Source organism: Acanthaster planci, linkage group LG20 (genome assembly GCF_054643075.1).
Source record: "Acanthaster planci isolate LZ-2023a linkage group LG20, COTS_SCS, whole genome shotgun sequence".
Lineage (NCBI taxonomy): Eukaryota > Metazoa > Echinodermata > Asteroidea > Valvatida > Acanthasteridae > Acanthaster > Acanthaster planci.
The window spans coordinates 6,776,158-6,802,625 of NC_141796.1; the positions used below are offsets into that span (position 1 = coordinate 6,776,158).

Here is a 26,468-nt window from a genome sequence, read left to right on the forward strand (position 1 = left end):
GAGACAGAGGAGGAAGAGGTCACTCTGTCAACTTGACTGGTAATCTATGCATAACATACATCCTGGGCAACAGGTAAAATTGATAAGTTGATTGACAAGTGATCACTGATCAAACTCGGACCGGTGTTCCATCACCTGAGCTCTTTGGCTGAGACGCTGGGCTGCTGCTGCCCAAGGGAGCAGAAGACAGGTCATACATGGAACAGGTGGAGTTCACCAGCGGCGACTCGGCCTTGGGCGAGGCGGACAAGTCCACCTTGTCCAGCAGAATCCCGATGGAGGAGCGAGCTGGTTTCTTGGGAGGCACCTTGGCGGGCAGGTCCACGTTCATGTAGTTGGCACTGCGGCCCACGCCCGCCATCGGGCGGAATGGCCGCGCAGGCTTTTTGACCAGCGGCGGGGTGTACGAGGAGTGACGACCGGCGGGGAGGTCAGGGGCCGTAGCTGGAGGCACGTTATCATACGTCGACTGCTGCTCAGCGTCAATGAGCTCTTTGGCTTTGCGCAGTGGGCCGGGAGTTGCTGTGGACGGGGGTAGTGGATCGCCTCTTATGTGGGCTGGAAAAATAAGGAAAATTTAGATTATGCGAATACACAATCATAAGACTTTCTATCCAAAAATCAGAGTAAACAATGCTTTGGATAGGAATTTTTGAACAATTCTGTAGTCCCGAAAGACTCCATGTGGTTTAAATGCAATACATTACTTTTATTAAACCCTCCTATGCAAAGACACATTCTTGAACCGGTTGTCCTATCAATCAGAACCAGTCAAATTTCCCACATGTGTCTGTGTACTGGGGGAAATCAAGTGGAAGGAATTTTTGACAGTTACAACAAAAGGAGGGTTAATAGACATTCTAGCACCGCTTTCATGTGAGCTCCTTGACAAACAAAAAAGAGCACTCTTGTACATCTCTTGAATAAGCCACACAGTGATACCGCACCCAACAGCAGTGTATGTCATTGCATGTCCAAATCAACAGGCTGTGGCTAGAAACTGCACGTCTAGGGGAAATACATGTAGCCACTAACTGGTGGTTTCCACAGACAAGTAAGCTATGTCCAACAGTAGAGACACAGCCTCAGGCAGTGTCCAGATTACTTGGCAATGGCTTGAAATTACATGAGTCCATGGCGCTAGCCACAGCCACTGTATTGTGTATTTTCAAGCCGCAGCCAAGTGATTCTGACGCGGTCTCAATTCTTCTCTGCTGGTTTGGATGGGAGTGTGCTTCGGAGCTCACGCACCCAGACTCTCACCTTTGATCATGGCGGCTATTTCGATGGCCACTTTGGACGGGTATCCTTCCACTTTCTGCAGCGCTGTCTCGCTGGCAGAGTCCTTCATGCGGTAGTTGATCGCTGGGCTGTGCTCTAGGAGGACTCGAACCGCCTCCACTTTACCAAAAAGTGCGGCCTCATGTAGCGCTGAACCTGTCTTGAGCTGCAGGTGGGGGAAAATAAGCACCGTTAAGCAGTTTTGTTAAACAGTTTAAGTTTATGCTTGAGATTGAGTTCTTTGAAGTCTCCTTTTTCGCTTGCTTTTGATGTCTGTGGACTGTTGAGTCCTCTGTACTTCAAACTTAGGAAACCATCAGGAGGATTTTACTCATTTTGAATAAGGATCTGGTTAATATTTCTGGTTGTTTAACATTTTAGTTTTTATGATATACTAGGTTTCAAGCCTGCGTAGTCAAACAGTGCCAAGGGATTATTTTGCTTTTCCACTTCCTGCCATTCTTGATATGAAGGAAGATTTGATGAAACCACAATCACAGTTTGGGAATTAGGCTGGAGTTTTTTTCTGCTAGTGAGATATTTAGAAATGTGTTCCGAGCTAGAATGAGAGAGGGTGTGCTTGTACATGGAAACGGCGCTTCTTTGATAGAAATTCACTGTGAGCATGCAAGTTTATGCACACTTTGTGTGGGGCGCAGTGAGTACGTGCAACCAGTATATGCTGGAATGCATGGTCCCTGCGGACAACCCCCCCCCCCCGTGTGCCGGGCACATGCACGGGCTCAGTTGAAAACCTTCCCACTGGCCCGTCTTTCCTTAGCTGAGGAGGGTTCACTTCAACTTTTGGGAGTCAGGTTGGCGTAGTGTTTCTTTCCTCACCTTCCACCTCTGCGGTCTGGGTTTGATTCCTGGCTCCGTCCACATGTGGATTGGGTTTTCAGTGCTTACCAGATTTCGTGGGTTTTACCCAGAATATTCCTCTGGGGTTTTCCTCCCACCTGCATAAGTGTTACTGCTTCTAATTGTCTCCTCTCTACAGATTTCTTCAGGCTTGGGATCTACAGTGCCTAGGACACTTTCGAGGAATCCTTAACGTCATTACCAGAAATAAATTACAATATAACCACTTCCTGCCAGGGACTCCAGGATCGGAGACGTATGGTTGATATGGGTGGCCGGGGTCTCCGAACTCGGACAAAGGAAACAGGGCCTTGTAACAAAAGACCGTACTCCGAACAAAAGATCAGGCTGTTGGGCATTACCGAAATTTTTCACTCTCAAAAGTGGTGATAATCCAGTGTTGTTTTGAAACCGTATACCACGGTTTGGGGCATTGAGAGCAAGGGGATTACCACCAGGGACAAAAGCACTCCACTACCGCAGCGATGAGCCACACAGCACCGCTGCATGCTAATCTGGCCCCTATTGAAAAGAAGTCAGCAGTGCACTGAGCCAGGTTCGCGAACAAAAGACAGTCATACAACACTGCACAATCCGGGCTCTGTTTACAAGGCTGCTGGCGTGGCTGAAATACTCGGGCGTCAATGAAGGTCACCTGTCAACTTAGAGGAGCGCCTAAAGAATACTTGGTGCGGCTATAAATGACTGTTAAATGAAACGGTGAATTTTTGAAGGATTTTGAAAACGGAAAAAATGATAGTCATGCGACCCAGCATCATCAACATTGAAAAATGCCCCGGCATGAAGTGGATAACTCAGGGTGGAATAACGACAGCAAAAACGGCACCTTTTTATTGATGTCACAGCCGGCCGCCAGCAGAGCTTTGATGACCTCCGGGTGGCCGTTCCTGGCCGCCAGGTGCAGGATGGAGCGATGGTCGGGGATGCGGCCCAGCAGCTCGGGCTGCCTCCCTAACAGCAGCTGGACCGTCTCCAGCCGCCCGTACTGGGCCGCCAGGTCCAAGGGCATCTCCTCTTTCTTGTTGACGATGGTAGGGTCAGCTGCATTCTGCAGGATGAACATACAGACAGCAGGACACAAGTGAGAGTTTTGTAACAGCCCTATGTATTGATGGAGTATCACCGCGGTGCATGGTGGGACAGAATGGGGGTCGGTGGTGTACATACATTTATCGCCATACATGTACATTTACATTGCTATCAAAAGCACATGAGTACAGTTCCTGGGAGTCAGGTCGGTGTAGTGCTTCTTTCCTCGGTTTCCACCTTTGCGGCCTGGATTCCATCCGTGCTCGGTTCACATGTGGATTGAGGTTTTCAGTCCCTAACGGTACCTGATTGTGTGGGTTTTATCCAGACCATTGGTCTTGTGTTTCCTCCTGCCACCAAAAATGCACCTGCTCATTATCTCTTCTACAGGTTTCTTCAGGCTTATGAGCTTACAATGTCTAGAGGGTGCGCTTTGGAGGAATCCTTGGTTTCATTACTAGAAAAACTTACTAATAAGAAGAATCTCTGTTTACACAGAGCAGATTTTTGAAAAAAATTTCTGCATTTTAAAAAATTTTTATGCAAACACTGTTTTAAATCTTCTGGGAACTATCTTTGACAATGGAAAACGCTAGGATTTCACCTCTCACTTTCATCTGATCGAACATGCCTCTTACGCTGCCATCTCCTCTGCTCATGGCATGCATGTACAAGTGTACATGTACATTGCCTGTTTATACCACACTGATAAGCCCATTCTATCCACTGCGGTAAACCAGTGTAACACCGGTACGTCATCAGTACATACGGGTAGGCATAGTGAGTCTACCACAAGCCCACTCATATTTGTTTCACGAAGTGTGGACATTCCTTTTTTTCTCCTGTGGTTAAGGTACTGGTAACTCTGGAAAAATACTCACTTTTTCTCCCACTAGGATAACTATTTCGAACTGCATAACTCTGACCCAAAAATGTTGCTGAAGATGTGTTTTAGAGAGGGGAAAACATTGTGTGGACGTGTGCGAGTCCACACAATGCTATCATACCCTACATTATTTGGAGTTCTTTTGTCTGTATGTGCAGAGGTCCACACTTTGTATGCCAAGCCTGCACATTTCAGTCCAGCACAAGTCACCCACACACTCACACTCATTCCATGCCACTGGGTACTCAAACAAACTGTGACCAAAGCATTCCTTTGTTACTGCTTGTCCTGTAACTAGTAACAGGACTAGTGAAAGGACCGGTGACGGACTTCATTTCAACCCTGACACTAAATAAACTTTTTTAGACCAAACAACTTAAGAAATACTTGGATGAGTACTCTTCAAGTACTTTTCTCCTTGAAAACATTCTTCTTTCAGGGAGAGTCTCAAGTCTTAAGGTTATTGTGTAACCTTACTTTCATGCATGTACACATAGCATTCAATGTTCATCTTCTCTCGCTTTGTTCACACCTGGCCATGGTAATATTTGGCGAGGTGATGACCGCTACACCACTGCTCAACTGTGACAGGCTTAATTATTGTCGGGATGAACAAACTGGAAAAGTTGACTCACCTCCAGCAATAGTTTGACGACATCTGTGTGGCCATACTGCGCTGCGAAGTGCAAGGGAGTATCCCAGTCATTATTCTGAAGTAAACAGTTGGAAACCACAACATACAAACACCTGTAAGCTAATACTTTCCACGATCAGAATCATAAAATTAATGTTGACACATACTACATGTAGGTATTTACAAAGGGCACAAGTCAATAAACGACCCCAAATTTTTTAAAGTCAAGGCAAAGTGGGAGATCTGATTTGCTCTTTGCAAGATGCACTCTCGTCACCCTGTAGTGCACGTGTACATGTAGGCAGAGACCTTGTGTGAGGTCCACACAGCAGACTCCACCACTGTTTCTCAACCGAGGATAAGATGAGGTAATTGCCACCCTCGTAAGCAGCAGGGTATCCACTCAAACACCATTTCAGTCACAGGATGGCACTACGTGAACTCAATCAAACGTAAGATACAGCGCCTTCAAACCGAGAGGCCACCCGAGACTTCCCATGCAGTACCTGTCCGTTGATGTGGCAGTACGCCCGGGCGTGAGATATGAGTACACGGATGATTTCCGTCCCTCCTGTCCAGGCAGCCAGGTGGAATGGTGTGCTGCCCTTGGCATCTGGCATGCCCGGGGAGGCATCGTACTTAAGCAGAATCTCCACTGCAAGCCTGAGGACATGGAACACAGTAGATGAAATGTAAAATTGGTTTAAATCCAGTCACACATGTGCCACATCCAACATCTAACTGTCGAAATTTGTCTTCATGTACTATACATGTACCAGTACATGTACGTGACCAGTAATAATTTAATAATATTCATTTATAAAGCGCAAATTTCATATAGATATGTTCAAATGCGCTGTACAATAAAGACATTAAGCGTGGAACAATGAATACATTTAAACATGGTTGAGCCGATGGCATACAAGGGCGCCTCAGGCAGCCGCCAAATGACCCACATTCACCAACATCAGTAAAGGGAAGACAGTACGAAGCAGTTACAGTTTTAGAGGTGGGAGGAAAACCCCAGAGAAATATTCTGGGTAAAACCCACGGAGTCAGGTAGGGACTGAAAACCCAATCCACATGTGAACCGGGCCGAGATTCGAACCCGGGACCACAGAGGTGGAAGGCGAGGAAAGAATTACCCTGCCAACCTGACTCCTGAAATATCGAGTGTATGTCCCCACAACTACAGTATGGGAGTTTGGTACATGAACCGTATATACATGTGCACATATGTACTGTACTACTACGAGGCACGTCCGTCTCAGGGAAATATTGTTTACAAGTACTGGTACAGTACCGATATTTACTGTCTACAGTATTATGCACATCAAGTTGAAAATTGAGCGAGGGCTTGTGGGAAAAAAAACATACACCATTATAATTTGCAAGTGGGTTGGGACTCACACACATGTGTACATGTAAGTACATGTACAGTCGAACATGAATAACACGAGCACGCTTGAGATGAGATCGCACTTAAGACGAGCATATTTCTTTGGTCCCGATCAAACTGTACACATTCCTATGACAGAAAACTTACTTAATACGAGCTATGCTAAGACAAGAACACGGACAAGACGAGCACTTTTGCCTAACTGGCAGTGTCAAAAACCATTGTCCATGGCATTTTTTATACGAGTACAACTGAAAAGCATCTTCAAAAGCTTAATCCCTGTAATCCCAGTAAGTAATTCCTGATGGAGCACATCAGTAGTTCTCTAAAAATACTTATCCACTCGGCAATTTGTGTTGCGGTTTTGCCAACGATGACTTAGCGACTCTGTTCCTTGTGCTGCTAGAGGGGGCTTTATTCTAGATGACACTAGGTGTTGCGATGTCGTGGCATCAAAGGAGTTTTGATCACAGCGGGTCTGGTCCGAAAGAGTTTTTTTTTTTCAGCTGAACATGAACAATTATACGCGAACCTGACTTGAAAATAGATCCCTCCCGCCAATTACAAACCAACAGAAATTTTCCAATTTCAACGCCCTCTTACGTCCCTTCCTTATATGAACTGGTTCTCAAGTTAATTAAACCTTAACTTACGAGCAACGTCAGGTACCAGTTTCCAAGGAGCGCTTTACCTGGCTATGCCGCGTGCGCGCGGCGCACGCAGGGCGGCCGGCCAGCCACTGTTGTGTCAACAAGTAGGCGTATTCGGAATCATTGTTTTATTCATTTGAATCGTATGATTTAAAATTTATTAAGAAGTTAAAGGCTGTACATCGAATACTAATCCACTGCATGTACATGTACTGTATCGTAGAGTACCAGTACATGTAGGCCTGCAGCACACGTACATTGCCGTAGTGTATAACAAAGCTTGCTGGTGTATGACGCCAGGCTTGCGCTCTATGCATGGGGTAAGTGTGTCAACATGTATAAAACAAGGTTTACAGTAAGACGAGGTTTTTTGGAGAGTCCCTTGGAGCTCGTATTAAAACGTATTCGATTGTATACAATGTATGTGTGGGACTAGATACCGGTACATGTACATTCATGTACCGGTACATGTGTAGATCGGGTACAAATTCTGCAAGTTACATAATTTACATGTGTATCTTGACCAAGCAGCACCCATCCCTTGGCACTCATCAGTTGGCCAGCTACCGGTACAATGCACATATATGTGTACATGTACAGTACAAAACAGCCATATACATGTACATGTACGATGTATTACACCAAAACTGGCTCACTAGTGTATAATATTACAGGAAAGTGAAACCTTATTATGGAAACTACAATGTACCGGTACGGTATGCTGGAGCCAGGTCAAATTTAGTATGGAGAAACAATACTTCATTTTGATGTGGCCTCCCAACTGGCTTGCATGTCTTCAGCAATTCCTGTTTATGGAAGTGGAGAGTTGGCTTCCAGCAAGCCAGGAAATATGGCCTGGGGGCTGAAATGATTTGATCAGAGCCCATTACAGGATTGGGTGCTAATGAAAAGGCCATTTATTGGATATTGTACACCACAGGATTACACTTGAGGAGTTGAAATGATCTCAAGTCAATTATACATATAGTTTTCATCTGAACTGCTGATAAACTACATGTAGGTTGATATTACTAGAGCAAACAGTTTACTCTTACAGTAACTGTCTGTTTATTTTCTCTGTACATGTGCATATCGGTACATTACCTTATCATCATACACGTTCAGTACAATATTCTATTCTAGATTACACTTGAACCCATTACTTCCTGTGGTACCACACAGGTACAATTCATTGTTGTGGGTAGAAGTCCCACCATGATGCAAACTATGTACGTGTACCGGTACCGTACATGGGAGTCCGAAGGAAACTTGACTTGTACGGTACATGTGGATTTTGTTTTGCTCAAAAGATCGTGGATCACAAATGATACGGTAAATAACAGCAAATTTATGTACCCCGGTACATGTAACTGAAGAACAAAGTAATACCCCTTCCCCGAAGAAAAGCAAAATACCCGAATATTTTGTACACAACTAACGTCCAAATTATATTTTGCGGGGCTGTGATTGCACACATGTACATAGTATGTAACCTACAACAGGAAATATGAACATTATATTGTATTCATGAAATATACTTCTAAACAAAAAATGGCATACATGTAGGAATATTCCACACAGGACAGCGAAATATTTAACATTTAAACAAGTGCTCACTTGTACCGGTATATAATGTGCACAGCACATCATACAAATGTACAGTAAATGCACATGTACATGTACATTGTCTCAGTGAATAAATTTGAGCAATACTCGTATACACTGTACATTAATTCTCAAAAGTTCCTGATCTTGAAATTCTCTTTACTAATACGGCTTCTCACATCCATCCCTATGACAGAAGTCTGGAATTCTGAATTCCTGGTACAGGTGTATGAAAAAACTGGAGTTATTGCCCAAGTTGACTGACCTGGGCACTCTGTACCAAAATACGTGTATGTACATTTGTTTGAAAAAATTGTATAAAAAGTTGATGTACACTGCAATGTATGAGCATTTGCATGCCCAATTGCCACCTTGGGTGTGTAAAATACCATGGACACCATCACAGCAGGTGACAATTCTGTGCTGTTCACAGTACAAAATATGACGTGGCAGCCGACAATCCCATTCCACAATAACAAAATCCCTTCATGAGTGGTATTATTGGAAGCCACAACCAAGGGAAGACGAAACTCCAGTTCATGCTGTAAACAAATACTGATGTACATGTACAGTGCATAGACGAACAAAGTACCCGTACACGGTATGTATGGTATGTGTAAGCACATGTATCAGAACAAAAGGGATAATGCAAGGTAACTATGTATACATTTATTTGTGTACAGGGGTGGTACCAGAGAGGCCAGTTACATGTAAATTCAAAAAACATGGTGGCTGAAGCATTTTAGCAGCATCCAGTATTTCTTGCAGCTACATGTACATATACTTTTGTACACTACTTTTTGTTTTGCCAACTGGTCAGAATTTTAGCTGAAGTTTGTTTAATACCAGTACATGTACGGTGGCAGAGCACCTAACAACTAGAAGCTTGCAGTCAGAACACTGGCAAACAACTACGGTAACATCTTCACAAAATGTGCCACTTAAACACTGTGACAAGGGATGAACACCCCTCACTGTACATGTACAATGTACATTGTAAACTGATTGTCACTGGAGAGCAGACAGGACCTTCACAAGAGACAGAGAAGTCGCACTGCCTACATGTGCAAAGCTTAAGTGTCAAAACACTTTTACCAAGCAATTTTTCTCCCAACCTTGACAGTATACACCAATTGGATATAACTTTGCCAGGTTTGTGTGGACCCTATCCACTCTGCTGTGCATGCATGTACATGTACCACTTCTGTCCTTGGCTTTGCCTGCAGTTCAACCAAGAATAAACTTGACAGCTCAAGGGATGCACGTTCTCATACATACATGTACATTGTACAATGTACCCGTTCTCAAACACAGGAAATAGGGAAGACGGTCCCTTAATATACCCATGTCCTACTCATGAGTACAATATACACTGTTTCTCCCATGAACTTGTATGTGTGTAAACGGTACATACCCTGTTCAATGATATCCTCATTGTTGGGGTATATGTACCAATAGGTCATATATACATGTACCGTACATGTACCAATTACCATACACAGTATTTCCTTAATCTAAAAAATACATGAACTGTAACATAACCTTCAATATATACAGACATGCAATGTACTGAAGATGTACTGATATGTAAGATTAAACCCAGGCTATTATGGCCTAGTCATTTTGGTCTGTGCTGTGTTAAGTATTGCACATGTAACGTTCACATGTACATGTATGTACATTGTATGTATGCACTGTAGTTAGTTGTACCAAGACATACATGTACATGTATATGCATTGTACACAAGTGGCACATGTATACATGTACATGGGCTGTAGTAGCTTGAAGGTCAAAAAGATCACTTCTAATTCTGTGAAAAGCTTACTCAACCTGCTTACATGTATATCCTTTTTTGGAAGTTTTTATGGTGAATGTGATGCCAGTGTAGTCTATTAAAATTGAAGTGAGAATTTTTGGCCAGCATTAAAAGTGCCCCCCACAGTGTTGTTGAAAAAAGAGATTTTGGCCCCCCAAATGGTGTGATTGTGTAAATATCTGCCAGGATCAGCTCCCTGGGTCTTTCGGGCTTTCATATTTGAGAGCAGAAAAGTTAAAAAATACGGTTGAAAAATGGTCCCAATTGCCCGGGAAAGTTGAGGGTTGCCACTTGAAAAATGGCTACAAGCAGACTTTGGAAATATCACTTTTTTGGGGGTGATTTTGTTTTGTGGGAATAATTAAAAATGTAATTGGTTAACCTGCCAAAAAATTAAAAAGATATTGAAAGATTAGACACCAGACAAAAATTTAATTGATGTGTCAGAAATCTCAGCGATGTTGTATGCATGTTATTGGGCCCTGAACAGTGTTGAGTTTGCACAGTTTTTAATGGGGCTTGAATTAGTGGACTGTACCCATGTACATGTACTGTACTGACGATGTACACATGTACATACATTGTACGTACAAACTTTACGTATATGTTGTTGCACAGATCCCAAAGAAATTCATATTGAATTGCATAGGCCTACATACTCGAATTCAGTAATTGTACATGTATATATTTACCGGTATCTTCAGGCACACTTGAATTCTGATTGGTCAATCTACGGCAACAAACAGTGTGACAGATAACTGTGTTGCGTGGTCCATGTCAGACCCTGCATAATGCGCTGTTCTAACTCAATGTCCTGTCCTATTTTTACACTAACAGCAAACGCACATTTGCGTGACTGTAAATTTCAAGAGGCGTGCTTGCCTGTGCTGGTCGTCACATTTAATTTTAACAATTTCCATTATTAATGTAAGCCCTAATAATAAACAATTTCAATGCTCAGTAGATAAAATCGCAGACGTGTCATACATGTGTTCGGTGTACACCGGGGTTACTGTTTTTTGCTGTGCGCATGTACATGTACAGTGTATGATACCTTTTGTCGTCTTTTTCATGGAAAGCATGCAAAGCCCCTTTAACATCTTTACTGCGTGTCAAATTTGCTTGAAGAGTACATGCACGAAAACCGTTTGACCTCCTTTGTGAGTAAAGTGCATTTAAGATACACTTTTTAAAAACATTTGAAATGTTTAAGTTTTTTTTTTGAAGAACTGAGGCTGTGGTTGCCAAAGCCAGACTTGAATCAGTGACCTTTGGTTACTGGTAGTGTGAAGGGGGCATCGGAGGTCATCCCTGCGGTAGCATACACTCTTGAGCAGGTGATGTACATATGCATGCATTATATGCTCCTTTGGTCAGTGATGGGATGCTGTGGATTGCCTAATGTGCGTATGTGTCAATTCATGCACACAGCCTGAGTGATGCCAATGCAGTAACGTCATGTACATGTAGTTGGTGTTTCTTCAACTAAGAGCTCTAACTGACACTGATAGTATACATGTACACTGGCAATGCCCAATGGGTCAGTGGCCACGTTCTTAATTGTATCTCTTAAAAGGTATTTTAATTGCTTAAGTAAACATGAACTGGCCTTATTCACAAGTCAGTCATATTGAATCGAAAGTGAGGCTACATGTACTCCTTTTGTTTTGGCATCTGAGAAAAACAAATGAAAGCACTGAAATGAAACTCATTACAAATTAATATCAAATATGCTGATGATGAATTCAAAATTTGTAATTATTAAAACAAAAAAAATAATAAAGTGAGGCATGGAAAGGCAAAAGTAGTTTTGGCACTACACTAATGACAGATTACACTGATTAAGACAGATTCTAGGAACACAATCAAACATGGCTTCTCTGCCCTGACCATATTACAGTATCCATCCCTCTTTGCATAAAGACTTCTCGGGAACAGTCAAGGCTCCAGGTAACTGTATGTGCAGTGATAAGGTCTCCTTTTTAGAAAGTGTAGAGTGAAAGACGCACGCACACATGTATGTGTACTTTTAGACTGTAAACCAACCTCACATGTACATGCACATGTACAACTGTACACTATACGTGACACGCACCCTGAGCATAAACGGTTCACGCTTGATGTCTTTCAGAAGTCCAAGGGCTGAATTCTGTATCAGCAAAACAAGTTTTTTGGGGAAGTGATGGATTTGCTGAGGTAATCCTTACTTCCCTCGACAGGAAATGCAAAAAGACGCAATAGGACAGTATTGGCAGCACACACATCCGCTACCTTCACGTGTCTCAACATTTTGGCACCTTTTGGGCTTAAACTTCTGCCAACGTTCATGTACAGGTACTAAGGTACTGTATCTGCGGGTAATTCTACAAACTGAGGTACGTACAGATGGGGCAAAAAGTTACATGCACTAGACAAAAAACAGTTTTCCTCAATTTTTCACTGTTCAATTGAAAATACTCAGAGACATTTATTATGGTTCAAAATATTATTATATCTGAAAAATCATTTTGTAAAAAAAGCACCCCATTATTGTGTTGAAATGGCACTGAACAGAGAGAGGTAGAGACATGCAGTAAGACCCCCTCGGCAAGTGAAGCCAACTATAGGGAGGACCAGTCCAACCCCTGCTTTTCTATGGAAAGAAGGACGTAAAACCGAAGATGATGATGATGAAGAAAAATACTTCAGAATGTGGTCCACTGCGACTGTGTGATGTGACCACAAATACAGGAAGTGGCACTCAATATTAGGGTTGGAATATGTAAAATTTTGATTTCTCTGTAAATATAAATATGAATCGTATACGTCCTCGGGTGTTTTTATTTCATGCATACACCCTGTACTTTAAGTAAAGACCCATCTTGTCTGTCCTGGTGAAAAAAAAAGTTGATAGAAATGAGCAAAGTTGTGAAAGTTATTGGAAAACTGTTTTTGTTTTACCATACCAGGTGTACAGCAGTACTGGGGGGGTATGTAAACTTTTTACCACAACTGTACATATATGTACATAGACTGGACATTTGCACAGTCAGAGCATGGAATATGGACAGCAGCGTGTACATGTAGACTAGAGTGGTTTGTCGGTAGCAAGCCTTCTTGCAAGAGCTTGTTGAGTTTTCTTGACATTCCTGACAATGATGGTGTATACATGTATACACCAATATGAGTTAATTGGTTTAAAATTGTATAGTTGTCACCTTTTACAGCGGTTGTAAACTCCAGTTTGGTACAGTATCCACACCTTTTCCCGATGTTCAATTTGAAACAAAACAAGTCAGTTATACCTAACCAAACATCAGGCAGAATTGTGGAATTCATAAAAAAGGGGGAATTAAAGGTGGAATTGAGCCGTACAATATTTCAAGTCACATGTTTATCACAATCTAAAGTTATTTCATCATCCACACTGTAAACGTTGCCTATTTTTGCCCATGAAACAGAGCACACTGAACATTTCTTGATGCCAGGCGTAATGACTTAAGGCATTCTCTTGAATCTGTACATGTATGTTTAGCGAAACACAAACATGCAAACCGATTCCAATCAAATAAAATCAACAGCTCAACAACAAAATCTGTACCCACCCAGTATATTTAATTCCAATGCCTTAAACTCAACATGTGTACTTGAGTAGCGTGTATTTACCGTACCTGTGCCCATTCAGAACTGCATGGTGCATTGGTGTATACCCAGAGCTGTCTTGGCAATTAGGGGCCACACTTCGTCTGAAACTAAAGGGAGAAGAAAAATCCAGACTTTTAGCATGACAGGTACATGTACATGTATGTCCAAGATATCACACACTTCATTACACCCAAAATGAAATAGAAACTGGCAGAAAGGAATTCAGAATGAAGTATGAAATTTACAGAAAACTGGAATGTGATGCAACTCACGATCAAATGATTAACCAGAAGACTGCAGAAATAAATCTTAAAACAGGTTTTGCTATTTAACAGATTCAAGCCAGTTCAGTGGCTGGGTTGTAAGATGTTTGCACAAATATGCACTCAGTTACATGTACACTGTATGTACATGTATGTATATGTAGGTTCTTGGGTTCGAATCCCTTCCGAGGGTGCCCACAATTATTTACGTAGAATTTCCTGGATGTCAGTGGAGTATACACGTACCAGTAGCTGTGAAAATAACCGGTGCACATGCATGAACCGGTATGCCAGTAAAAGCCCCAACCAAATGTTATTTCAAGTGCATACAGGAAGTGCTAAACACAAAGTACACATACCAGTAGCTCGACAGCTAGAACATGAAAAGGTTGAAACATCGATTGGCAAACTGACAGGAACCTTGTACATGTAATAGGCCTTTTCCCGTGAAGTAAATCTCAGAGTTAACACAGGGTTTGGGGCAGGGTTGGAAACTGGCGACGATGCACCCTTGCTAATTTTCAACACCTGCGCCAACCCTCCGTCAAGCCCAAGATTGACTTCAACCCTGCTCTGGACCAGGGTGGAGATTTTTCGACCTGGGTTGAAAAGTTTTCGTGCTCATTTCTGGGTTGAACTTGGACAGACATATAACAAGTGTGAAACAATGCCGGGTTGAACACAGGGTTGAAAAATCAACCTTTCAACCCAGGGTGGTCACGAGTTCGCCCGGGGTCGAGTTCAAGCCAGGCCAAGAGGCTGTAGTGTGAACAGGTCTAAAGATGAACAGAGAAATTTACCCAAAAAAAAGGGATATTTGAACCTGCCACCCTCACACCACTGTGGAAGTGCTCTATTTTTGTGTGGTAGTCCAAAGCACCAGTGAACACAGGAGTCTGCCTACATGTTCGGGTACATGTGCACGCAACGGTACAGCCCAGCCACGGCCAGGATTTCCCCTGCCAATTCATACATTATCATGTAGGCCTATGTGAGGCAGCTCACCTCACAAATCTAAGTCACTATCACCACCCTTCAGCCTTTTTTGGGGGGGGGAGGTAAATATTGCCACCTGAGTTACACAAAGAAAAATGATAGAAAACATGAAATGATGTGTGGTAAATCACCTCCAGATTGTTCTCACAGGCAAAGAAAAGGCCACTGAGAACAAGAGTGAACTATTTTGAAGAAATGAATTCAGAGTTTTTTTGGCCCTGTCAGCAGCAGTCAGGTTTATTTATTGCAGGTGCTCTGTGTCTCAATTTTTTTAAGCTGCCTGGTGCTATCAGCACCCCAAGGGAAACCTGAGCCCAGCTATGTACACTGTATACATTGTACATGTACTGTAGTACATGTAAGTAGAAAGCCACAGCAAGTTTCTTGAAGAACACTTCTTCAAAAATAAACTAAATTACCACAAATTGTACATAGGTTGTGGTGTGACAAACATCGTCATCAACAATATTGCATGTAGTGCATTTGTTCACAGGCAGCAATGGGCCAAAAGCCACAGCTGCATGTGTACTCATCATGACAGCTTCTTGTTGAAAGAAGATTCGCTCACTGTCCCCAGAAGACTTGGGCTCAGCACGCCCAAATTCCGCTAATAAGTGACTTGTGCTGTGCAGACGTACAGCGATACTCCTGTGTGTGTGTGCTCTACTGACGAAAGGTGATGAACACTCTTTCATAACAAATAACATGCCCGAATTGACCCGGGATGACCTGCCTTAGGGCAACGTGTGGGGTTCCTTTCATTTTGCAGGCACTCAGCACTGGGACATATTTGTGGTGGTCTGTGTTTGGCAGTTATCAGAATTGATGACTGCCAAATTTGTTAGGTACTCTTTATACTGCGATGACTGCCCCCTTTTTTGGTGCATTCATTACATACAGGGTATGCAAGCGTCCACAGTAGTGCCCTTGTAGTGCCCACCTGATAGGTGTAAGCACAGATTTCTATTGTATGTTCACTTTTTTGGAATGCAGGTCAAATGCGTGGAAAATGTCCTTGGCTGTTTGTCACAATGGCATTGCAAAATTTCTTGAGGTTAGTTGATTACAGCTGTGAGCATGATGTACAGTATATAATGCTGAGTGCACCACCAAGAACAGAATCATCATCAACCTTTACTAGCCATGTACATGTAGGCCCTGTCTACAAAGAAAAGTCAAAGGACATACATGTGAATGGACCTTCCTTTTTTACTCCTTACTTGTATTGCGCTGAGTCTTTGTGCACTCAGTAGTTGAAGCCACAATGTCCTATTCTGTACTTCTGTGGTAAAGTTCCTCGCATCATTGCTCAGACATTTACTGTCTCAATATTTCAATACAACTTGCCGGTAGTCTGTGCATTTACAGGCAGTATAAGACTCACGGTGAATTAACGATGCTCAATTGCCTAGGAAGTGCATTTCGGTGGGAAGGGAGGGGGTGTCAGCACTGAGTAGATTAAGCTGCTGTATAGTCAACGGCTTTCTTTCATTTCAAAGTCTTCCGGTCCAATGAGGCGACAAAAATTGCCAACTCGGCGTAAAATAATGGATCAGTGTTCTGCCAATATTATATCACTGGAGACAAGTTCGGTGTACTGTGCCCTGAGTGCTGGCTTCAACTTCCACTGACTCAACCAGTCAACTGTGGACCTATTTTTTTTAAGAGGATGTTTTACTTCAGTGAAATTGAACACCCCTTGAGTACACCAGCCTCAAGTCTCATGACTTTATAGGGAAACCCAAATTTCTGGATATCGTGAGCATCGCCGCTGGAGTTACTCAAGCTTTCAACACCACAAAACTTCTACATTTTGTATTCAAAAAAAGGAAAACACTGAATTTTTGCCGAATATGCATGTAGCTGTACTTTAGGCCTGTATTAACCTGAACAGCCCTAAATATTACAAAGTACTAAGTACTACTTAGTAGTAAAATATACTATTCAGTGCTGTCGCTTGAAAGAGGACATGAGCTTATTGTTCTCTGAAGCCATAAAATACAATAGATAAGACAATGAACCATACAGTGTTCTTGCACTATGAGTGCATGACTTTATTGTTCTCTGTATGAGTAACAATGGAAGTGCCCTAGCCAGAAGTAGTAATTTGTAACGCTACGTGTACATGTAGGTCCTTCACTGAAGTTCAGGCTCACAAAAAGCCTCACATTACTGCTTCATGTATTTTGTACTGAGTACTGTGAGTACTCCAAGCCAAATTTTATGCAGAACTGTTAGGGTTAAGGGAATGTACATGTACATGTACTTAGCTGGTCTTAAATGATCACTAGCTAGGGATAGGATCAAGTGATAATGAGGCAGGCCAAAGGGACATGTAAGGGACATTATCAGCCTCCATTCTGCACGTATCTCCTCCATTCTTCCATTTAATTTTTAGTTTCACACTTTTTCAAATTTATGCGTAAGCTAGCACTGAATTCTCTGAAATACTGTGCAAGAACAAAGATTTTACATACATGTAACTGTGAACATGATGAATGGTAAACTTTTCAGTACAGACTCACCATCATTTTTTGTACCAAAATGATCACAGTTTGCATGCATTACACATGTACAAAAAACATTATTAAAATAAATGTATGTAAAAATAAATGTATGTAGAAACATCTTTGCCTTAAACTCAGTTTTTCATTGCTTTGCAGGGTCTGATAGAATCCAAACTTTAATATATTAATATATATTGCAATGTTTCTTACAAAGTTACGACACCCTACTCTACATCGCTTCAAAAACAAAACAGAAAAAAAAACTATTTCATATTTACATGTACCTCTCTAAGCATGCTAAGCCTAAGGTGTAACAATGACTTGTCACGATGGCTCAGGTTGTCAGGTTGGCATACATGCCTTCCACCTCTGTGGTACCGGGTTCAAATCCCGGCCTGGTCCACATGTGGATTGGGTTTTCAGTCCCTACCTGACATGCCTGACTTCGAGGGTTCTATCCCGACATGCCAGAATATTCCTCTGGGGTTTTCCTCCTACCTCTGAAACTAACTAGGCCTACTGTACTGATCATCCTCTCTACAGGCTAGCAAGCTACATCCTCTCTACAGGCTAGCAAGCTACAGTCATGACAGTGCCTAGGCCATTTATGTCAAAGAGGAATCCTTGGTCTGTTGGTGTCATTACCATGATTACCAAGGCAATACCAGACTGAGATAAATGATTGGTATGATGTGTCCTCTGGATGCATTGCCGACTATATTGAGCAGATACAGGCTACAGTGAACATATACCACGCGCACAGTACATGCACAGTGATTGTTCGTAACGGAAGCTACTGTACAGGCATATGATGTAGGCCTACATGTACAACTCTTACCCGATAGCAATCGCTTGCGAGAGTGCATTCTTCGGTCGAGCCGACAATATTTTTTGAATCGTTACAACGTTCCCTGTCCGGGCAGCATCCAACAAATCTTGCTCCTTTCCCATTTCGTTCCAAAAATAAAATTAAAAACTAAACTAAAAAAATATAGTCAGGTAAAAACCGGTGGAATTCCGGCAAAAAGAAAATCCGGAAGAGTATCTTCTGACTTTCACATTGTCGCCATTATTGCATAGTACCCACAATGCAACATGAATTTGGCGTACAGTATAGTATAGTACCGAAGTGTTAACAACGCGCGCCACATGTGTTTAAAAAGTTGTTGTCGGGTTCGTCACAATAATTTAACAAACGAGTGGTGGCTCACTTTCCTACCTCTCCACTAGACGTCATTCAGAGATATTTCTCAGGTTTCATGATTTTCCCCTATTATAAGTAAATCAGTCAGTCTGCCGGCCGGCCAGTGACTAAACCTCTTTCACACAATTTTGTACAATATCAGCCTTTCCTTTATTGGCATTTTGGCTAAAGTTTGACTCTTAATGAGTCGAATAGTGTAACTTCCTTCGACTACAGTAGACCTACAGGCCTACTTTGGCATGTACGTCGGTCGCCAATCAAGATGGGCTTAGATCCATCAACATTCCTTGCTAGGCTTCGAGAAGCGCTGACTTGAATGGGTTGAAATCAACGAATAAACAAACACACTATTAATCTTCTGAAGCTATCTACTTATTTTATTTTGATTCAAACTCACTTGATTAGCATATAGACCTGCCAATAAAAGCACAGTTTTATTTATAAGATCTTTCGCAGGAGAGACAAATTTACAGTTCTAATGTTTGCCACATATCCAAGAAGCGAAAAAATTGTGAAATACTTTTTTTCGGCTGGAAATATGTTTTTTCCCGGATAGAAATGCAACTCGATATGATGGGGGATCTTCGTCATTCTACTTATAGCACGTATCTACGGAACTAGGATATGCCGGGGCTCCGTGGATGGATAGCAAATTTGGGTAAGCCTACTACAATGACGTCCCTTTGGATCGACCCCACTGCTTGACAACGATAGAAATGTTCCCACTGGTTGGTGTTTGTGTAATGTACAAAATGTCATGTTCGAGGGAACTGTATTATTCTGCTCCATGAGTTCTTTCCCTAATCGTCGGTAGAGCTGATTCCGCAAAAAGATATAAAGAACAAATTCTTGAACTTTATAAGCTAGAAAATGGCGACTTGAGAAGTGGTACATGTGGTTTTTTTCATACAACGGACGTAAAATAGATAGGGAAATCCCAATATAAGGATTAAAAATCACACTATAGGGGCCCACAACCTGCAAACGTGCGATGGTAAAGATCAAAATATTATTTAGTATATGCACTTCAAAATCAAATGTTTCGTTAATAAGAAAAGTCATCTCTACGTCTTATTTTTTGTGTTATACGTAGTTGTAGAGCAGAAAAGTGAAAAGTGACCTTAGTATAGTTTGTGTTACACAGGTGCATCGGCGTTCGTTAGGGTTACTCCTTTGCTTTGAAGAACTATCCGACTAGCATCAGTTTTTCAGCAGTTCCATAGCTTTTTGAACGGAAACTGAACCTTTTCGCTCACATCTTAAAACCGCTGACGTAACTTCCGCAAGATCGCCGTGCATTCGTCCCAAAAGTACCTGTTCGCCTTACCGTAGACAAACACGTTGAGGACGCTGTTGAGGTACACGATGTCGCGGAGAGCTACCAAGGCAGCAATCATACTGGCGTGGTGGGAGGACTTCAGGAAATCAGCGAACATGCTCCCTAGGGCGTAGATTCTGATGCAGACATTCGGCAGCCACAGGACGAAGTATAGGAAAGTGGCAACGAAGAGCATTCTGGTCGTGCGCGACTGATGGGCTGCGATTTGGTGGCGGCGTCCATGTTGAGGCGGACGAAGAGCGGTTTGGAGTTGGATAGGGTTGTCAACTTGTTGGGAGGGTCCTGCAGGTGACATTTGCTGCTGGACAACCTCTGTGCCACTAACTGAGAGCGGTTGCTGTGGAAGTGATTCTGGGAGATCAGTTGCTGCACTTCTGGCTGCATATGTGCCTTCTGTCTCTCTTTGATTAATCTTGGATCTGCTGATCTTCATACGTACTGGACTGCTTGCTTCATTGTCAGCGGGCGCATTGCATGCCTGAGGAGGCTGTTGCAGGCTTGCTGGTGGTGAGGAGTCAAGTGTGCGTTTGAAGCAGTGGAGATGCTCGCCAAGATCTGCCAGCCTGGCCAGTTTGGGTTCGGCTGGGTAAGTCAAAACACCACTGACAGCAGGTCTGAGTGCTACAGATTGGGATCCAGTATATATATCTTCCCCTGCCTGCTGAGTGGAAACGGAACCCCCGGTGAGTGGTCGATTTCGCCCGTCGGTAGCGCAAACAGTTTCCCGTCGTGATGCAACACTTGACGGCATAATCTGTCGCCGATTGCGGACGAACTTGAATATAATGCCATAAAACATGATAACTAAACACAGCGACACTAAGTAAAGTGAAATTGGGATAAACTTGAAAAGTGACCGTATGAATTTATCTACGGTGTGGCCATACACATCCTCGTGTATTTTGTGGGCAGCTTCTGGGACGACTCCGATGAACCCTGTCGCAAAGCACACCCCTGCCACAATCTTGGCCCGTCTGAGCGTCATAGTGCGACGGAAAGAACGACAGACAGCGTCATAGCGATCGAAAGCGATCGCCGTGGTCAGTAAGGCCGTCGTGTAGAGCAGGGCGGTACTGAGGAAGTACACCACACTCTGATCGTTGTAGTCGAGGAAGTGCGAGGCTGACGCCAAGACTGCAGCGTCCACGAATTTCAGGAGACATATCAGGAGGTCGGCTGTGGCCAGCGCCCCGATAAAGACGTGGGTGGTCGTTCGCAGCCTTCTTGCCCGGCAGACGCACAGAATCAATGAGTTGCTCGGTACGCCGACAAAAAAGACGAACAGCCACAGGGCAAATTCGGCCCATCGTGTAATTTCTAGTTTCTCAACGAACGGAAAAGTGTCAGACGATGTGGTCGAAGGCATCCTCGTACAGTCTGTTTATCGGGATCGTTCTAGGCTCTGAATTACTGAACGACACCCAACGCTGTTCCGTTGCAGCAGCGACTGAAATGCTAGGGGTTCATTCTTTGGACTCCTTTATGGCCGTGCAGACGTTGGTCTATAATCAAAGTGACAAGTTTAACATAATACCAACTCACATTGCCGTTAAAACATCTCACTGCCACTTGATTTGCCCTGCACATCGAATGAAAAAAAAAGCAATGGAGCAGCGATTGAAATGGAATTTAATGTGGGCAGTGTGTGCCGGGAACATGATCCGTCGAGCATGACTGCTCAAGTCGACCGCTTCTTCCTGCTGCCTTGCTTCAGGTGTTTTTAAAAGCACGCAGAAAATGAAAGTGCATAAGGCAGGGGATCAAAGCTTCAAGTACTACGGTCACAGCTCGCCGTTATCGCCGTTGATTTCAAGGGATTTCAAGCAAACATGGACCAACAACCACGTTTATTGGGGAATCGTAGAATTTTTTTCAGAGAATCTCTGAGCCACAACAAAATTATCGATGTACTAAACCCCCAAAATACTCCTGTTATTACTTTTATTTTCAATCGAGTGAGAAATAAATTTCTTAACTTCCAGACGAAATTGAGAAATTACTTGTACATTTAGTTTAGCAGCTAATTCTTCATTCAAGCTAACATGGCATTGCGTTGTTTTTAAATTAAAGGTTCATAAACACTGTATACTGTAGTAAATGTCCGAGAGTTTGCTAAAAAAATCGCAAGCTCGAACCCACGACCTCCTGCTTACTAGAGCAGATGTCTTATCCACTCGACTACCGAGATTGCCAGGGTTTCTGGCCGGTCCGAGTCAGATAGACCAGCGGGTATTGCAAATTATTTAAAGATATGCTTTTGCCTCAAGCTCTCAGGAAATATACGTCGGTGTTAAGGCAAAACCTTTGATTAAAATTAACATCTCCCCATCGCAAAAATACACCTTGAAATATGCATTATATTTGTTTAAAACTAATTTACTGTACTAGTCAAGACGATACCCTCGTAACTCAAATCTTAAAACAACGTTGTTATTCCGGGGCACTGGCTAAATTTGCACCTTGGTCATGTTTCTGAGGCAGTATACTTTATCTTGCGTATTAACTTTAGACACAGTTGGATCTCGCAGGCCAACCTGGATCCTGTCGGCGAAACAACAAATGAAGGAAAAACTTCATCTGTCGACCGGATGGGTTCGGTCAGTTTTTATTATATAGAACCATCCCCTTTAATTCCAGTGCAACCTTTGTTTAAGGTGAGAAACATAAAAGTGCAAAGTAGAGTCCACCAATCCGCCTCTAGCAGAAGCACCCCCTCATCTGTTAAAAAGAACCACATTGGTTGAGAGTGTTCATTTTGTTGATATGCGACCGTAACGCATGCATTTCATAGTCGTTTGTGAACCAGCCAAGTTCAGTTCTGACCAAAGGAACCTCCTTTGCGCCCTCTCTTGGTCCAACTCGAGGCTCATTTTTAAAAAATGAGCGAGTGCTAACACAAGTACTCTCCTGAGCACAGGAATGGGGAGGGGGAGGCGTAGGCTGTACACATACGTGGTTGGGCTTCTTCAGTCTTATCCACTGGGACGTCTTCTACAATGTCTCCATGATGATGGGTACCCAAAATAACCAAGTTCGGGCAATAGGAACCTTGGTCATTCTCGTGCATCAATACCTCTGCCAACTTTCCTGAGGAAAATTTCACCGGCCCTCTCACTGCCTGAATACCCTGAGGGACATTGGCGCCGTGCAGTGGTTCAGAAACTGTTTCAAAATCAACATCTGCCAGGGCTCTTCGTACTGAGGCTGCAACGACAACAGCTTGTCTGGCAGGGACTATAAGAGGGGGACCTTTGTTTAAGTGAACCTTCGCAACGGCACCTTGAACGTCGTCAAAAGCTTTGCGCTTAGTTGGTTAGACACCGTCAGCTCAACGCTTACGGACTCAACGCTTACCCAGCTGAGACCGACAGTCAGACAAAATGGTCATCTCTAGAATGCTTGGCACATTTTGAAGGGCTAGCATTCGGCCTGGCCTCCTGCATGACCATAGTCGGGATTTAATAGTCCTCCCCAGCAAATGCACACCACTTTCGAAGCATCCTACATAGGGAATGTTGGTTTCATTAACTGCGACGAGTTTGAACTTACAGGGGATACTCTCATGTTGCACACCATCTGGTGTCAGTGTTCCATTGAAGTAGTCTTTGGTGATCGTAGTGACTATATATCCAGTGTCTTACAGGCAAGGAACAGTTCGGTTTCCAAATATGACATTAACTGCATAACAATCTGAGGCAGCATGGGCTTGAAAATCAGGTATGTCAAGATGAGTCCAGCCATCTGTCCAATATCCCATTAATTGGCTTTCAATAGTGGGATGCGTTAGTTTCCCGAAGTCCCCCAGCCCTAAGCGATGCAGGGGACGGGGCAGGTTGGTGTTGTCGGCAGAGTTAAGGCAAAATATCCAGGTTGGCCACACCTATGGTGGAGGCAATCTTCCGGCAGGTGGAATTCTCTCGGCGAGGGATTTCACGGAGAGGACACCGTGATTTCCTGCAGCTGTCTCTCCAGCCGCTTGGTTTTACATGAGGTTTCATCTCAGCCCCTATTTCCGATGTGGTACTTTGAGAGGTTTAAGTCTGTGCCCAGGCCCGTTCCTCCCGCGTTCTGGCCCAGTCCAAGTGTTCCCCAAAGAAGACAGATGGATTACCATCAACAAAATCTCGAAATGAGTGCCTCAGCTCTTCTTGTTGCTCCAGTATGATGTTGTCTGGATTTTTGTAAAGTCTGGGGTTTCATTTTAATAGTCGATTGAAGAGCTGGTGTAGCTCCACACTAAAACGACGGATGGACTCACCACGTTGCTGGCGTCCTTCCTGACATCGCCTCTGCAATTCTCTACTTGTCAGGGTCTTATGTACCATAGGAGCTTTCCAAGTATTTCAGGGCATACCGGATGACAGCAGTGACTTCAACTTTTTGGCCACCTCGAAGTGCGTCCAGCAAAAACTGGCCTCGCTGGTCTTCCAGGATGTGGTTTCTCTCATAAGCATGGTTTGTTGCAGTCACAAAGTCATCATCTTGCACTGATTTTAAATCATCTCTCCCCTCGTGCAATTCGAACTGAACGCACTACCGTCCATTGTTTCATCACCCCCTGCTTGCCCAAGCTTTTTAAAATAACGGCTAAACGCACAAAACCGGTGGCGGATGTGTTTGTATGTCTGTGGTACCAAAGGACTGTCAATTACATTTCAAAACACGCCCTCTTTTGTTCCTGCTCCGAGCGGATTACAGCCACTGTGAATTGGTGCGGAAGAAGCAGGCAACAGCAGACGCGACGACAACATCACAAATGCCCTGACCGCCACATGGTGGCGTTGTTGCCATGTGCCAGTTTCACGGTTACATCCCTTGTGACATTCCTTACAAACAAGTGGGTAGATAAGGACAGGGTATCTGCCCCAAGTGGGACTAAGAGAGGCTGCAATATTTCCTAGCAACCTCTGGGAATTGCACTTTACTGTTCAAGAACGATTGTGAAATACAAGTGTCGCAGTCACGTTGCTACAAAGAAGATGGCACCTGGTTACCATCTACACTAGCCCCAGAGTCTATGGGACTCCCTCCGTATCCTTGGCCTCACAACGGTCAATCCAAAAAGTGGAGACTCTGAGAAAACGCCTTCTATGAAATCGCTTTTGCGTGTATGGATCACTCACCCCATCAACCACCAATGTATTATTACTTTGGGCGATTTGTAGAAGTCTGCGAAATTTTGGTTTAGATTTGGGCCATTTGTTTACCACAGCGATCAACTCCGATCGTTGACCGATCCAAACGAAGTCGGGGTCTGTTTGCTCTGACTTCAAAACAAACTAGGCCTACAATGTGACCATGACCCATTTTCAAAACGCGCTCTTTAACACCAAATTTTGTGCCGACAGATGCCTTCGTCTGTTTCACAGAGACTGTGGAGCAGTAAGCATAATTGCTTAAATTGGTGACTTACAAACTGATCTCCATGCACGTGTAAAATGCTAGCTCATTTAGGACCGGAATATGCTTGGGCAACAGCATTGCCATCTATTTCAGTAAATCGACTTTCACGCTAATTGCTAAACAGCGCTATAAAAACTAGTCATGCATATACATTTAAGCTAAAGCCGTCTCTACATTATCAAGAGGAAAAAAAAACGCTGAGGGAAATGGTTAACGCCAGAGAGGCCAGGCAACGTGAATGCTTAGAAACAATGATGAGCCTCGAGCTGGACCAAGAAAGGGCGCAGTTTTCTTAGCAGCGAAGGCTTCTTTCGTCGTACTGAACTTCACTGGTACACGAACAACTATGAAATGCACGCGTTACGGTCTTAACGCTACCAACAAAATGCACACTGTCGACCAATATGGCTCTTTTAAACCGATGAAGGGGTGTTTCTGTTCGAGACGGATAAAAACCACACACCGGCCTCCCAAGTACTTTGTTCAGTCGTATCAAGGCTGGCACAAACCTTCCCGAAAAGCTCGAAGCTGTGAGACGGTCGTCGGGAATAGTACTGTCTTCGAGACTCAACTACACTGTGTTCAAGCAGTGTCATGCGTTTGTCAGTAAAAAAAGAAATGAAACTGGCAGGGTTTTATTTTTTCTTACTCTATTGTCTAATTGCTATGTCCAGTCTCTGAACAAAAGGAAGATTGTGAATTTCGTTATTTAATGACACTGAATCGGAAATTGAAATTATGGGCTTGTTTGAATAGAGTTTGTTTCACTGTGTTTGATACTCAACGGAACAAGTAATCTCCTCTTTTATATTCTACTGCCATAAATATTTTTCCAGCTGGACAAGATTTTGTATCGTTTTGAGATTTTTCACCGTTGCTTTCGCCTCTTTATTACAAGACTTGGCAAGGCGTGTTGCTACAACGTAAGCATTACACGTTTACAATTAGG

At 43.2% G+C, this 26,468-nt stretch overlaps 1 protein-coding gene across 5 annotated transcripts in view; it reads right to left on the minus strand.

The window, feature by feature from the left end:
* Positions 1 to 18,672, minus strand: part of LOC110978486 (uncharacterized) — a 56,700-nt gene extending 38,028 nt beyond the window's left edge. For all 5 annotated transcript variants that reach the window (XM_022233524.2, XM_022233523.2, XM_022233521.2 and 2 more), the window contains exons 1-7: positions 18,412 to 18,672; positions 13,834 to 13,914; positions 5,219 to 5,375; positions 4,714 to 4,788; positions 2,990 to 3,211; positions 1,264 to 1,447; positions 136 to 558 (exon numbers count right to left, since the gene is read on the minus strand). In XM_022233524.2, the coding sequence (XP_022089216.2) occupies positions 136 to 558; positions 1,264 to 1,447; positions 2,990 to 3,211; positions 4,714 to 4,788; positions 5,219 to 5,375; positions 13,834 to 13,914; positions 18,412 to 18,524 (1,255 nt within the window). In that variant the 5' untranslated portion in view covers positions 18,525 to 18,672. The remainder of the gene's footprint in view (positions 1 to 135; positions 559 to 1,263; positions 1,448 to 2,989; positions 3,212 to 4,713; positions 4,789 to 5,218; positions 5,376 to 13,833; positions 13,915 to 18,411) is intronic.
* Positions 18,673 to 26,468: the final 7,796 nt, after the last annotated feature.